General features: G+C 38.2%; 1 protein-coding gene across 1 annotated transcript; it reads right to left on the bottom strand.

Moving 5' to 3' along the window:
• Positions 1 to 613: 613 nt before the first annotated feature.
• Positions 614 to 16,886, bottom strand: LOC119629516 (neuropeptides capa receptor). The gene is made up of 7 exons (XM_038015539.2): positions 16,832 to 16,886; positions 15,970 to 16,069; positions 14,311 to 14,489; positions 13,501 to 13,651; positions 11,247 to 11,329; positions 7,754 to 7,922; positions 614 to 1,132 (listed from the first exon to the last, which is right to left on the bottom strand). Exons 1-7 carry the CDS (start codon positions 16,884 to 16,886, stop codon positions 1,033 to 1,035), a joined length of 837 nt encoding a protein of 278 aa, XP_037871467.1. The 3' UTR covers positions 614 to 1,032.
• Between the last annotated feature and the right edge of the window lie 207 nt (positions 16,887 to 17,093).

Here is a 17,093-nt window from a genome sequence, read left to right as displayed (position 1 = left end):
CTATTTTTTTTCGTTTTTCACTAGTCTTAGAAGTATAATTACTTAAACTACTACTACTAGTACCTACTTTTACGATTTAACTCTTACTACCTATTAAGCCACTCTTACAATTTAATCTCAAGTTTTTAATGTCACATATATTATTATTTAATTTTCCCACTTTTCGAATATGTACTTTACAGTTTCCATTGTAACGGGCGATTTTGTTTATGAATAAATTCCTCTTGAATAAAGCGTCTATTTAAAAAAGAAAAAAATTCGATGCATTCCTAATATTAATTCCAAGTGGAAATTCAAATTTTATTCTTATTACAGTATAAAATAATTATTGAAGCTTGTTACATAATTTACCACTACTACATAAATCATTCACGTTACTTATCAAATCTATAAATAAATAGGCAAAACATCTAAGTACTCCAACTAGTATTTACTCCTCTGTTTACGAACAGATATAATTTTTCTTTTTGCTTTGTAGCTAATAAAGAACTTTAGGGTGATTATTTCATTTTTTATAATCATACACTGAAAATCGTCAGACGTGTTGGACGGTTAAATTTGGGAGGGGATTGGGTTCTGTAGGTGATGAGGGGCTATTTAAAAACACAACTGCTTCATTATAATTATATTGCAGATAGCTTGAACACTTTTACACCATTATACAATTATTATCTTGATATTTTTTTATAAAACTATGACATGTTTCTCTTGCCGTGTCTAGATGAGAAGTACTGACATTTTCTTACGAGAATACAATGATCTGTTTTTTAAACATTTAAAATAATTCTAATATTCGAAATCTAATCAAGTGTCAAGTGTTGCCTGCCATTACATTTATATACAAACTTCAACAAGACGTTTTTGAAAATGTCTAAAACAAACGAAACAACGTAATGAATTAGTACTATATTTTATGTATCAAAATAGCCAAAAAAGTGTCAGTGATTATGCTTGAATTTTATAACACTTATTTTATGGTACTGGAGTTGTTCTTAGGGTCAGTCACCTCGTAGATTTTGTGCTTGATGTATTTTAAGGTTGTTGTTGGCTCAGGTGCTTGTCAAGTTTCGTAAGAGATTTGTGTGTCACTGATTTCACACCGGTAAACGTTTCTCGGAATGCCAAACGGTATCTGCGAAATCCAATTGATGCACGTAAATATTGTACTTTTTTATTAATATATTAGGGCTTGAGGGAGTTCGTATAGAGTCCCTTCTTTATTTCGCCTGGTTGTGTTTTATGTAATTAACATCACAGTTGGAACAATATAAACTTTATTGTTGTAGCGGCATAAAGTAATTACATTAAATTAGTTATTATCACATTATAAATTATTTTTATGTTTTTCATATTTGGCGGTAAAAAGGTATTGTGTCACTGACTATATCCTTTTTCCCACATCTCGTGCGTTCCGGCTTACGCATAATAAAACGCCACACCACCCCCCTACGGAGAAGGAGAATCCGCAGAAAAAGAGAAAAATTATCATAGGTCGAAAGGTTTGGAGAAGTGGACTCTGCGACCTGACCGGGTGGTATATTGAGGTGTATGTGTAGGAGTAGCAGTTAGAGGTGCCGAAGGCACGAGTGGACATGAAGGGACATTAGTAGCATCCGGTTGCGCTGGTTGAGGCACAGAAACCCGCGGTGCTGGTGCTGGAACGAGATCTACTAAAGAATGCTCGACGAAAGCTGGCTTAATTCTGTCGACACTGACCGTCACCTGTTTCCCTTTTACATCAATCGACCACGTTTTTCCGTCCTCGGCTCTAGATATAACTCTATGAGGACCACAGTAAGGTGGTTGCATTGAACGTCTAACCGAATCCTCCCTGAGCATGACATGAGAGGCGGTGGAAAGATTTTTAAATATGAAAGGTGATGGTTTAGTGTGGGAGGAACATGGAGTGGGACGCAATTTAGACATACGCTGTCTTAACTTTACGACAAAATCCGTCGGGTCCTCGAAACCAGAAGGACTGGGAGGTACTAACAGTTCCCCTGGAAGCGTTAATGTTTCTCCGTAAAGCAATTCCGCTACTGTTGCTTGTAGATCTTCTTTAAAAGCCGAACGCATTCCTAATAAGACCAAAGGTAATGCATTCAACCACGAATCATCATAACACATCAGAGAGGCCTTTAATTGTCTATGCATGCGCTCCACGAGCCCATTGGCACAAGGGTGGTAACTAGTAGTGCGTATACGTTTAGTGCCACATAAATTAGTAAGGCGTCTGAAAAGGTCCGACTCGAACTGTCGTCCCTGGTCGGTAGTGATGACAGCAGGTACTCCGAATCGAGCAATCCAACCGGCTACAAAGGTGCTCGCCACTTCTTCTGCTGTTATTCCGTGCATAGGCCAAACTTCGGGCCATCGAGTGTAGCGATCCACAGCAGTCAGGCAGTATTGGAAGTCAGAACAAGATGGAAGAGGGCCTATGATGTCAATATGGACATGCTTCAGTCGAGACGTAGGACTGGAGAAATGTCCAAGTGGAGATTTTATATGCCGCGTCACCTTACTTCGCTGGCAAGCAACGCAGGTTTGGCACCAATAACGGCAATCTTTGGCAATGCCAGGCCACACGAAACGGTCTGAGATCAATCGAATGGTTGATCTAGTACCAGGATGGCTAAGATTATGTAGCTGAGCAAAAATCTTCTTTCGCATAGGTTCCGATACAAATGGGCGTGGTCGCCCTGTTGACATGTCGCAGACCAAAACAGTGTTTGTGCCAGGAACTACGACGTTCTCTAGTTTTAGAGAAGAATTCGCATCGTTACGATACTTTTTCAATTCGTCGTCAAGTTTTTGGCAAGCGGAGAGAGCAGAATGGTCAGTTTCAAAACTAACAGCTTCGATGCGGGACATGGCGTCCGCCACCGTATTGTCCTCCCCTTTTATATGGACAATGTCCGTGGTAAACTGAGAAATAAAAGACAGTTGATTTAACTGTACCGGAGGAAGCCTTTCGCGACGTTGTGAGAACGCGTAAACTAATGGCTTATGGTCCGTATAAATCGTTACGTGCTGTGCGGCTAGGAAGTGTCGATAATGTTGCACACTCTCATATACCGCAAGAAGTTCTCGGTAGTATGCTGGCCACTGGCACTGTCGCGGATTCAGCTTTTTACTAAAGAAACCCAGGGGTTGCCAAGCATCACCGACTTTCTGCTGAATGCAGGCACCAACGTGAGAACTGGAAGCGTCGGTGAAAAGCCCTAGTTCAGCGTTAGGCAAAGGGTGTGCCAACAGAGCTGCAGATGACAAGCTATCTTTACAGGCATTAAAGCATTCTTCGAGCTCAGGTGTCCAAGTGATCGGTGTGAGACCTTTACCTCCAGTGGCCACGATCGCGTTGACTAGCGGTGCTTGTAACTTGGCCGCATTGCGCAGAAATCGGCGATAATAATTAACCATCCCAATGAAACGACGGAGTCCTTGTACAGTCTGTGTGTAGAGGAAAATCTTTTAGAGCTTGAATGCGCTCTGATGGTGGTTGTGTTCCGTCGGCGGATATTCTGTTTCCGAGAAAAGTAACCTCAGGAGCACCAAACACGGATTTTGCTGGATTAATAACGATTCCGTAATCTTCAAATCGCTTGAAAAGAGTACGAAGGTGTGCAGCATGTTGAAGAGCATCACAGGAATACACTAATATGTCGTCAACGTACGCAAAGCAAAAATCGAGACCTTGGACAACTTCGTCTATAAATTTTTGAAACGTTTGGCCTGCGTTGCGCAGACCAAAAGTCATGTAATTAAATTCGTAGAGTCCGAAGGGTGTTATGATGGCGGTTTTACAGATATCCTCAGGCGCAATAGGAATTTGCTGATATGCCTTAACGAGGTCGACTGTACTAAATATACAACACCCAGATATGTTATGGCCAACGTCACCGATATGGCGAACTGGGTACCTGTCAGGTATGGTACGTGAATTCAACGCACGATAATCGCCGCAGGGTCGCCAGGTGCCGTCGCGCTTAGGGACCATATGAAGTGGAGAAGACCACGAACTTTTCGAAGGTCTGGCTGTCCCGCACTGTACCATATCATCAAAAACCTTTTTGGCCTCTTGAAGTTTTTGAGGTGCCAGACGTCTAGGACGACAAGAGACTGGGGCGCCCTCAGTGGTTAGAATATAATGAACTGTGTTATGCTTCGGCTCACGAATAAGTCCTGGTGGCTTCGTAATGGAAGGAAATTCCGCAAGAAGTGCACTAAATTGGGATGACGGAGCGCAGACAACTTTGACGCTGGTCTGGTCTAAGACAGCGACGGCAGCAACGCATGACAACCCGGTAATGCTATCGACGAGTCTCTTACTGGCACAATCTGGCAACAACTGATAGTGCGCCAGAAAATCGGAGCCGATGATGGCGGTGTTGACGTCAGCGATAATAAATCGCCATTGAAATGTGCGGCGTAGCCCCAAATTAAGCGCCATTTCTATGTGACCAAAAGTGCGTATCTCACTACCATTGGCAGCCGCTAACGTATAGTTTGAACGTACCGGCTTATTTGCTAACCACTGGTATGGATAACAGGAGAGGTCGGAGCCTGTGTCTATTAAAAAACGGCGCTTGGTTGCGCTTTCGGTGACAAATAATCGGCGACTCTCCTTTAAGCAGTCAGACGTCGCCATCATTGACTGCTTTTGTCGTTTTCCGAACGTGGCGGCGGCGTCCAGGTACATGGTTGAATACACTTAACAGCTTTAGTATTAAATTTCCTATGGTAAAAGCACATTTGAAGCTTACCAGGCGTTTGTGAGCGTCGTCGCTGGTTTGAGAAATCCCGGGTCCTATTTCTACCGCGCTCTGCAGTAAGCACAGCAAGCTGACGCGTGACCTCATCCAGACGCCGTGTGATATCTTCTAACGAAGGGGGTGAGACTGCAGACGTGCATGCTGAGAAAACAGCAGATGAATGAGGTGCGACCATACCAGGCGAAACTTCCAAAATTTTGTTCGCTAGCTCAGCGACTTTGTCCAGCGAGAGTTCTGATTGGGCGGCCAAAATTGCTTGGAGATGTTGTGGGAGGCGACGCATCCATAGCTGGCGAAGCAAATTTTCATCAGTGAGGGTTTTTCCTGCCAACGATCTAAGATAACGTAAAAACTGCGAAGGACGGCGGTCACCCAACTCAACATCACTGACAAGTTGCCTGACACGTTGCTCCTCAGACGTGGACAACCTACGGATCAACTCGGATTTGAGGCGACCATATTTGTCCTCAGGTGATGGTTGGAGAATAATGTCCTCTACCTCCCCAATAACTCGGGTATCTAACTGAGCAATCACGTAGTTAAATTTAGTCCGGTCAGCGGAGATGCCTGAAATCGAGAACTGTGCCTCTACCTGAGCAAACCAAATTGCAGGTCGATCAGGCCAGAAGGGAGGAAGTTTTATGGCTACTCTGCATACTGAGGTAGGTTGAGGAAATAATGGGTCTGTGGGGGGTGGGTCCGTTTTATCGATGCCTTGCATTTTAAGTTTTTGTAATTCAGCCTTTAGGATGGCATTTTGTTCTTGTAACAGTGTATTTCCTTCTCTTACTAATTGTTCGTTTGCCTCCATTACAGAACTATACGTTTACAATTGTAATATATATTAAAAAAACTAAGCACTTATACAATGTAACAACTTAAAAAATAATAATAATAAGTAAAGAGGAAATTGAAAATTAATGATTATGGTAAAAGATGGCAAAATACTGACAATAAGAGACACAAAAAACCATGAAATAAAATTATAGTAAACAAGAAAATAGAAATTAGTCAAATACAGCTGATGTGATGTTAGCACCAACTTACATTTCGTGACTATTTACTCTAAAGCATTCATGTTGATAAAACCTAAAACTGTAATTATTTTGCCTCGTAAAAACAAATATTTCCTTACTACTAATCGTACAATAATACCTTAATATTATTATTAATTACAATGTTATACTATGAATTGGTGGAGCAATGAAGGCCCGTTGACAAAATATGATTAACTATTTTTACAAAAGGAACCTTTAAATTAAATTAAAATTTTGTTTTTGTTGTCTTTTGATGTCGACAAAGCTGTTGTATATGCACTTATGTAACAAAATTAAAGTTATAGTATAGGCGGAGAATATGAAAAAGTATTAAGATTAAAATAAAATAAAAAATATATAAAAACACTTCACTGAGTTAATCAGAAAACACCAAAAAAAAAGAAAATAAGTTCCGTGTTGTGGAATGCCGCACCAGGTGTACTTGATCACTCTGCTGTGCGCGGCGATGCTGCGCCAAGTGTATATGGTTTGTAGACGATCTTGCCTGAATGCTGCACCAGGTGTATATAATATGTACTCGACCTTGTCTGGATGCTGCGCCAGGTGTATATGGTTTGTACTCGATCTCTATTTGTAACGATCGATCACGTCGGGGTCACCAATGAGGGAGTTCGTATAGAGTCCCTTCTTTATTTCGCCTGGTTGTGTTTTATGTAATTAACATCACAGTTGGAACAATATAAACTTTATTGTTGTAGCGGCATAAAGTAATTACATTAAATTAGTTATTATCACATTATAAATTATTTTTATGTTTTTCATATTTGGCGGTAATTTTTTTTAAGGGATTTTATGACCTGGTAACTAGGACCTTTAAGTCATGTCTTATTTTAATTTATATTCATATTTTTATGAAAAATGATATTATGGAGTGAAATGAAATGAAGATGATTAATTTGAGACATTAATCAACTGGGATGAAATTAAATGAAATGAGATGATACGGGATGAAATGTAATCTCAGTAAAATGGTGGTCATTTACTAAGATTTTTTTCAGTGGACTTTTTGGAGGCTCCCGAGAAGTAACGTTCAGCGGATTTCTTTCATTTTCCGACATTTGTGCACTTTCACAGATATTAAAAAGTCAATAAACCACCGTTATTACACATTTAAATCTGAAGAAACACTAAATAGACAAAATAAAACAAATCACACAACTTCACTCCTCGCATTCCCGCCAAAAAGTCCTTTTGGCGGTAAAAAGGTATTGTGTCACACAGACTATATCCTTTTTCCCACATCTCGTGCGTTCCGGCTTACGCATAATAAAACGCCACAGGCTGTATTCCCGAAAAACTATCTAATAAAGATAATACATATTTTTTAAACTTTGATCTTGTTTTTATTTTCATGCCAAATTCTTCAACCAGGCAATATTGTGTTCTTGTTTGGAGTGAGCGGCTTTGCTTTGCTTTGTTGATGTCTATGGGCACCGGTTTCCTCTTCACACCAAGGGTGCGTGAACTCATTGACCGGTCTAAGCAATTAAAAAATATTTTTTTAGTATTACTTACTTCGTGCCTTTAATTCCTTCGTAATTGAAGTAGCTTAATCCAAAATTCTTGTTTGTTGGTAAACGACAAAAATTTAATTGAAGACTTGTAATTTTTAGTTTCGGTTTTAATACTTTAAGCCTAAAGCGCATACCTAAAGTTCAAGATATGCCGTTGATTTAAAAAAGACGGAAAGAGCATTTTATTCTTATGTAGGCTAAAATTTAAATTTAATTTTGAATTGTAAAGAAATAATTTTATAAACTGCTAGGATACATGTTTATAAGTAGCTCAAAGTGTAAAACTCATTTTCTTAAAATTTTTATTTAAATCATTTCAACTCTAGAGGTGCGACTCGTTATAATTCATTGTTTGATTTTTAGAAAATTATGACTTATTGATTTTGTTAAAAAAGTTATAAAAACTCACCTTTTACTCATAACATTGTATAGTATAGGATTAGTTGTAGCCGACAAATAATACAGGACACCTGTGAAAGCGTACAGAGGACCTTTTAGTCCCTCGCTAATTTTATAATTGACCAAGCGTTGAACGTGGAAGGGTGCCCAGCAAATGAAAAACGCTATTACTACTGCAGCTGTAATTAAAAGTAGAAATTATACTTAGTATTGGAAAAGAGTATGGGTAGTCCTCCCACAAGATCGACCGACGATCTATTAAGGTTCGCGGGTATCCACTGGATGCAGGCAGCGCAGGACCGATCTTTGTGGCGTGGCTTGGGGGAGGCTATGTCCAACAATGGACGTCTTTGGGCCGATAGAATAGAATTGGAACAGATTATAAAGCCCAAAAAATTACTGGCCCAAAATAAACGAAAAACATAGTTTATGTTATGTGGACGGTAGGCAGCGGCTTGGCTCTGCTGACATTACTGAAATCCATGGGCGACGGTAACCATTCACCATCAGGTGGGCCGTATAATCGTCTGCCTACAATAGCAATAAAAAATGTTAGGAGACTCCACAGACCCACATGGAATACTATGTGTGATCTTGCAATTACTACTTTAGCTAAAGTAAGTCACAATAGTACCTACACTTCATATTTATATTAATCTGTTTGATACATACACAATTAAGTTTACCGTATGCTCGTCTGTCTTCGTAGCGAAAAACATTACCTGTTTTAATTTTCGGGAATGCTTTCAACATGGCGCAAGACTTAAATTTTTTACTACCTTAGGGAGTTGTGTCATTTTAAAATATGACAACAGTAATATCGACTTCGTGAGTGACTGATAGACTCATAGTAGATAATTTCACAATAACATTCAAGAAAAAAATTCAAACTAAAAAAATTTAGATAAATTATATTTCTTCGTACTTTCAAAACATATTTATTAAATAAAGTACTCTTTCTGAATTTGCATATTATGCTAACAGTTTCTAAGTGAAATGGTTCTAACTCACAGACATATGAAACGTGACGAAATTTAAAGGTTTATGCTGTTGGTGTCATGTAAGTATATTTCTAAATGACGGAGGGCATTGACCGATCAGTGTGCTTTAGAGCGAGTTTTTTAACGTTCTCTATAGCGTAAAAATTAACTCAAATTTGTATGCAGTTGGAACAGCGCCCCTAGCGGCAAACGTAGGCAAACGTTCCAACTCCATACAAATTTGAGTTAACTTTTACGCTATCGAGAACGTTAAAAAACTCCCACTAAGCACACAGGTATGTCACTCAGTTATTGAATCATCAACACTATTATACGCTGGCTTCTCGATAGTTCGCTCACAGGTTGGAACAATAACAACATTCGGTCATCAGGCACGTAAAATAAATTGTTGAACAACAGCTGTAGTTAGTTAGTGAGTTAGTATTAATTATGTAGTATTCGAAGTTGTTGTGGCCTAAAGGATAAGTCACCCGGCTCATTCGTACTGAGCGATGAGAATACGCCGGCGTTCGAATCCTGCAGGCAGATACCAATTATTATAATGCAATACCTACGTACATAACACATGTTCACGAATGACTTCTACGATGAAGGAATGGCATCATGTAATTTAAATCATACCTGCAAAAATTATAGTTTGCGTAATTACTGATGGTAGGGTGCTTTTTTTTTATGATTGAAAGATTACTGGTGGCCCGGAGGCCTTTCCAGCTTCACCAGAACAGGTGGGCGAGCAAAGGTTCAGGGGTGTGATTTGCTAACAACTGCCCGAGCGCCTCCGAAGGAGACCTAACAACTCAAGAGCAGTTGCTTCGCGAATGAATCTACTACCGGATCGGAATCGCGACCCACTGAGAAGATCCGGCGAGAAACTCAGCGGGCTGATGCATGGGTTAGGTTGCACGTCGACCTCTTTGTCGAGTTCGACGAGTACGGTTACCGGGGTTCCTCAGCTTGCTCCTAGTGTTAGAGCTGAAGGTATCTAATGCAAGAGTTATTGGATCTGTTGGATCCGTAAGGACGTGTCTAGGGCGACGACGGTGACTTGCTCCTGCGTGATCAGGATTCGGGGAGGTAGGGTGCGTTGTGAGCCCGCACCGGTAGGTACCACCACCCTGTCTATTTCTGCCGTGAAACCGTAATGCGTTTCGGTTTGAAGGGTGGGGCAGCCGTTGTACTATAAAATTAAGACTTAGAACTCATGTCTCAATTCATGTGGCGGCATTCACGTTGTTGATGCGAATGGGTTCCGGTAACCATTTAATAGTAGGTGGGCCGTGAGCTCGTCCACCCATCTAAGCAATATAAAAAAGTAAAAAAAAATGTACTCACAGATGTGTCGATGTTTGTCACAATGGACATAATATATGTATATATCTTTAGAGCTTTATAAATTATAATTAATCGTTAAAATATCACGTTGTGATTATAGCTATATTTGTACTTACAATCTTGTTACTCTTGTTGATAAATAAAAGTTCAACCAAAATACAAATTAAAACTATTTAACACTTAGAACACTCACAGAACACTTAGATACACTTAATTCTTAAAACTTCTTCCGCTTCGCTTCATGTGATCTGTTCGCTGTTTCGTTTCGAGTAGGTCCGATTACTGCCTTTGTGACATCCTTGCAACGCTTTTATAGTCGATACGACATCTCTAGAATTGCCGAGAACATTCCTGACTAGTCGAGTATTTTCGATGTGCGTTCCTCCATTTGACAATAGATGGCGTTATACTTCTCGAGCGTTCTCGATTTTACTTCTTTTGATATCCGTTTCTGCTTTCTCTAGCTTCAAGCTCTTCTAACAATGATAGTCTTGAAATTCTGATTTAAGATTTCGGAGAAAATAGAATACGTGAAGACACAACTAAAAAGTAGTCTAGAAAATGGACATAAGTTGAAGTAAGTTGCCTCAAAACTAACTTAACTTGAATAACTCAATTTTATTTGATGTCTAGACTAATGTAACCGTAGGGAATTACATTTTGATGCTCATAGTAAATTTTATTGATGGATCTAGCAAAGCGTTCTATGAAAAATATTTGTATTTTTTGAAATATTTTATTATATTATAAAAAAAACCACCCTGTCTATTCTGTACATTTGCGTACGGTTCGAAAATTTGGAAATAACAGCCCGAACTGAGAAAATTATTACAAAAATTTCTAAAATTTAGATTACCTAAGAGAAATATCGATTAGTAAACTTTTTTCCATCAGTCATTGTTCACTTTTCATCAATAACTTTTCTTGAAAGTAACCCTTAAGTTTCTGAGTTTCGTAAGGATAAACTATTATAAATTCATTATTGTTCTGTACGTCTGGGGCTGAGTGAGACAGCCATTTTATTCGAACCTAATATACTTCGATTTGTACTACTTTTTACTTAACGAAATTTTAAGTAAAAAGTAGTAAAAATCGTTCAGTCGTTATAACGGAACATCCATAAAACCACTGTAGATTTATATATTAGTATAGATAGTATAGATTACCCACCAAGTACTTTCATTGCAGTCTTGTCTTGTTGCCCTCTATTCGCTCGACTTTTTAACGATTCGGCTGCTGATAATATTCTTGACCTGTACAACACAAGGCAGTAATTAATATGCTACACTTTTACAAGATGTTACAGGTTTATGAATGATCTTTCATCTGCGACTATTTGAAAGTGATTTCTTTTACTTTTATTGGCAGTGATTTACTGTCTTTACTTGTGAAAATCGCAACCAAACTGGAGTCATGATATTAGGGTTTTAACTGCTTTGGACCATAGCATTCTTCATTTCAAAGCAAAACCAAATATATTACTGCGGGGTAGAAATAGACATGATGGGGAAATCTTACCACAACTATATTTGTATACCTTAAGATTCTCTCTAGGAAATTTGTTGATTTAGAGAGTCGACGGGGAAGCTGAAATGTAGAATTAAATAGAGTACAGCAAAATCAATTTTTTAATTTATACCTCATAACCTTAGATGTACAGCCAGAAAAAAAAGCGGACTTCAAATAAATTATTCACCGTTTTCGTATGATTCTTTTTTTGTTCAGATGAACAAACAAAACATAATTTGGAGTTCTATTTTTGGACTGCCTTCGGCGATAAACTTCATCAGCGTAGTCAACACAACCAATATATTTTCAAATATATATAAATTCACACAAAAACTCAATCAAACTTTGAATATTAAATAAATAAAAAAAATTATTGCTTAGATAGGTGGACGAGCTCACAGTCCACCTGGTGTTAAGTGGTTACTGGAGCCCATAGTCATCTACGATGTAAGTGCGCTGCTCTTGCTAGGGTCAGTGTTAGCAACACTCCAGTTTGAGCCCCGTGAGCTCACCTACATGTTAGGGCGAAGCTGAAATAGCCTCTCAAGGCATAGGTAGGAAAAAATAGCTCATATACATCGTAACGTGAACGCTTCCACCTTGAGACACGATGTCCAAGTCTAAATTGTATCGTATAACGGCAATACCGCCCTTCAATCTAGATTCCAATTATTGTAAGTGGTAATCTTAGTGGGCGAATTATCATTCTAATCACTTCTAATCGCAGAGTGGTGTTGAGAGAGAATTTGATTACAGAATTTTCTAGACAAATTGAAATATAAGTATTTGAGTTCAGCTTCTCGTGGAATGAATACGAAATACTTAAATCAAGTGAATGAATCAAGAAAAAACTGATAAAGTATTTCTATTACTTGCATTGTCAGATTACAGTGCGAAAAACGGCACTTTCTGATAATGACAACAAAAAAAGCAATTGTAATGCCGTTGTTAAAGAATTTTGTTACTTGTTTATTACAAAATAGAAGTAATATAGTAAAAAGCGTTACTCTATTTTTTAAATTATCTATTTATTTTAATTATTTCTTATCCACACACATTTTCCCCCTTTTGTGGTTTTTCGAAGACAAAAATATAAATTCCGATCTACTTTTGAAAAAATCATATTATACAAACCAGTATGTACTTTTTTTAAAGGTTTAAAAAAATAAAGATTTTTTGTACTGTATTCCTCCGTAATAGATTTTACCATCAACTTATTAAATAAATAAAAACGTAGCTAGGTCGCATATGTAAAACCTACAGTTTTAATTGTTTAAATCGAGGGCATTTGATATTTTCTGGTATCAAAATATATGTACAGACAGTACGTTTTTCTAAAACTGAACACTATTGTTTCATCTGTATAATATGTTGCTAGTAAAATTACTTAGCATGAAATATTCTAAGTTATCAAGAAAAGAATACGGTTTACTAATTTTAAAATAAATGTAAAATTTAATGGGATTTACTTATCTAATAAACTAGATAGATATATTTAATTTTGTTCATCAATTTCGTCTAAGAATTTTCTCTTTCGAGAAAAAGTAGTAAATCAAAATTAATTACCATGAAAATTTGTTTGATTGCTAACATAATTTCAAAAGCTTGCTAGCTCCAACAAACTAAAACAAGACTCCATAAAACTAATTTACGTTTAAATTGAAACAAATACTGAATTGGACTCGTAAAATAGAGCAATAAAGATTTAACAAATTAGGTGCATTTTATACAATATATCGCAACAATTACAGCGAAGTGTTGCCAGATTTCACTATTGCTTTTTTTTTCTTAAATGAATGGACAACCGTACGGTTCACCCGGTGTTTAAGTGAATGGGAATGCTAGTTTAAGACACGATGTGCGATTAGTCCCAGATTATTCATTTATTTAATTAAATTGAACAAGAACAACTTACCTAATCGTCAAGGCAATTCTTGTATATGCAACAGCCAAAATAGTCATCGGTATAAAGAAGAAAGTTACAGAGATACCAGCTAAGTAGCTATGCAGATCTCGCTCGGTGGTTAACAAGCAAACACGCGAATACTCAGAGAACGTTAAAGAGTCTGAAATATTTGTTTAAAGACGATTAGTTCCTCATATGACTAAAACAGTTTCGCGGCTTGTTTTATATGGAATACGTAATATTCATGTTGACCACCAATGTGTACAAATGTCTATTCTTCAGTTTTCTCACTTTTATTGTGATTATATTCGACGCTTGAAACGCAAACATGACTAAGCTACAATAACTGCTTTGTACATAGGTAAATGATAGGCAATAATCATATTCGATGCGCAATAAAAATATATTTCTAGGTCTATTAAAATCATTTCAATCCTACAGCTACTAGCTAGATTCTGCTACAGCTAGATTCGTTAAAATAAATGTAGTTTTCAGGTATTTCAACTTTAAATTAGTCTCCTGTAAAGTTCACGCATTGTCGCTTAGTCACGTTTGCTTTTCAAGCGTCGTATTATTTTAGAAGCTTCGAATACTTTACGGTCAGACAAAGTAGCCCTAATTATGTAAACACTTTAGTTTATAGATTTATCGAGGACTCTTCAAATAACAGTGATGATGGAAGCACTGTCTGAAGCTCGGATTAAAAGATGAGCTTATGGCACACCTAATCAATATCTCAGTTGCATGTGCATACAGATCTCTTCGTGACATTAAAGATTTTTAAAACTCACCAGGCGGGAAAGGTATTTGTGGTTCAACGTGGTTTCCTATAGTTAGTTAAGGGTATTGCAAACACCACGCTGATTAGCCATATAATTAATATAGCAAATATAGCTCTTTTGAAGGCCGACAAAGCGCAGTTGTGAAACGGATGGCAAATGGCCACGTACCGTTCCATTGAGAACGCAACGACAGTGAGAACCGAAGCGTATGTTGTGCTGTAACAGAACAAAAAAAATTGGTATACTAGCTCAGTTCGGTGAGTTCGGTAGTATTTTTTATCATAGAAGGATGAAGCACTTCATGGTATACCTGACGTAAATCCAGCCAGCCATACACGCACAGATCTACCCGCCGGATTTGTCCGACAGACGTGCCTTTTTTTTTTAACGCTGGGGAATCCATTTACGGATACCCGGTCGAGGGGGGTAAGAGACCGGGTTATGTCGGACTCCGGCGCCTCCAGAGAAGAACAGGGAGAAGAAGAAGACAGGGGTCCTCCTCTTCTCCCAATTCCGACAGACGTGCCTGGCGGACAGATCCGTGCGTGTATGTCCAGCTATAGACTTCACAACGTGAATATCGCCATCGTCCTTGAGACATGAGTTCAAAGTGACAATGGTATTATGTAACGTCTTCCCACCTTACAAACTGGACGTTTCATTGCTTCGCGACAATAATATACAGATTGGTGATACTTTTTTCTACGTTGGGCCATCTATCTAATTTACAAATGGGGGATCGGGTCGGGCTATGTCAGACTGCAAGGCGACTGCTGAATATATCCCATCTATTACTCTTCTTCCGACCTTCGCCCGAGGCGGATTTCGGATCAGGGTAAGTAGGGGAGATTCCGCGGTCAACTCTATATGGTCCTGATACCTATCCGTCCAGGATCACTAATACATAGTTATGCAATTACTTTGCGTATTTTGATGTTTTTATTAAACATCTTTAATTATCTTTCATCCTTCACAGAATACGTAAAATAATTCGTAAGTGCATAGGCATAGTCGCATCATTCTGTACGCCGGTTGCAGACCGAAAACTAAGCTATGCCGAAGCTAAACTATGGGTTGTCAAAATCAGAATCTAGATGGTAGGCACGGTAAGGAAAGTAGCTGACATAGCCCATCTTTATAGTTTGGAGGCAGTTATACAACCTAAAACATGAGAATGAAGTCTCGGTTGCACTTCATAGCGTTTTTCCCACCCTTTAAGCTGAAACGTATGAGTCTTGCACGGTAAGAATAGACAGGTCTTTGGTACCCGCCCATAGGAATTGACAGTGCGTCTCGTGCATTAGAATTGTTTTTTTAATTTTTTTATTGCCTAGATGGGTGGACGAGCTCACAGTCCACCTGGTGTTAAGTGATTACTGGAGCCCATAAACACCTACAACGTAAATGCCGCCACCCACCTTGAGATATAAGTTCTAAGGTCTCAAGTATAGTTACAACGGCTGCCCCACCCTTTAAACCGAAACGCTTCACGGCAGAAGTAGGCGGGATGGTGGTACCTACCCGTGCGGACTCACAAGAGGTTCTACCACTAGTTGTTTTAATAATGAATCTTCACAACCCGTCTCTCACGATCATGTCGCAATTTTTTTATGATTTTTTTGTATTTTTTATAGGATATTCTATGTTTTAAATAATATTAATAAAATAATAACAACAATAAAGGACGGTGACTCACGTTTCACTAATGAACGCTCGTAACTTGCACACGGAGTTTCCGAATAAATCAGGATAAACGTGCCAGTAATACAACAGTTCTTGGGGTAAACCTGCGAAAACTTAATAGAGCCATTAATTTTTAAGACCTCCAAGCCTATTTTGAATCCATTTAAGTGAAATATAGGAAACTCTGTAAACCATAGGATCTACGAAATGGAAACGCCCTCTTTTCTATAATAAATGTTTGTTAAAAATATAACTAAGTAAAACTAAATATAAATATGATTTTTGTGTCATCCGTTCATTATCAAAGATCTTCAAAAGTCAAAAAGTGGGAGAAAAGTATAATAAACTTATAATTGTACTCATTGATATAATTTTCAGTAACTTTATTCAACATGTTGCTCTGTGAACACAAAAATCACATTTAAAGTCTATTTTATAGTAAGTTCGTTCACAATCCTATGTAACAATTAATTTTAGATTCATATTTCTTTATCTCTGTCGCCTCTCTTTTATTGATATTGTTTATTAATAAGAACTGCTTTTCAAACAGCGAAGGCGCGGGATAGTTAACTTTTTTTTCGTACCTATTTGTTGATAGCCTAAGGGGCTATTCCAGCTACTCCCGAACAGATAAGTGAGCTCACGGGCTCAACCTGAGAGAATTTGCTAGCCCTAACGGCAAAGAGTTCGACGTGCAACCTAACTCATGCATCAGCCCGCCGAGTTTCTCGCCGGATCTTCTTAGTGGGTCGCGATTCTGATCCGGTAGTAGATTCATTCGCGAAGCATCTGCTCTTGAGTTGTTAGGTCTCGTTTGGAGGCGCTCGGGTAGCTGTAAGCAAATCCCACCGCTCCTGGCTGAGCCTTTTGCTCACCCATCTGTCCTGGCGAAATTGGAAAGGCCTCCGGGCTACCAGTAATCCGCTCCATTTCCAATCCAGTAATCACGCTCTTTTTACAATAAATTTATTTTCTATTTTTTAGTTGGACTTTCTATAAAAGCGGGATTTTTTTATTATTTTCATTTATTTATTTATTTATTTTACAAATATATATTCTTTATGTATCTCTGATTACTAGTCTACTATCATTTTTGGGTTATCTGCAAGAGTGTGTAGCCAATGACAACGGTAATCC

This window comes from Bombyx mori, chromosome 14 (assembly GCF_030269925.1).
Source record: "Bombyx mori chromosome 14, ASM3026992v2".
Lineage (NCBI taxonomy): Eukaryota > Metazoa > Arthropoda > Insecta > Lepidoptera > Bombycidae > Bombyx > Bombyx mori.
Note: the sequence above shows the minus strand (reverse complement) of the source record. Positions and strands in the feature narration are given on the sequence as shown.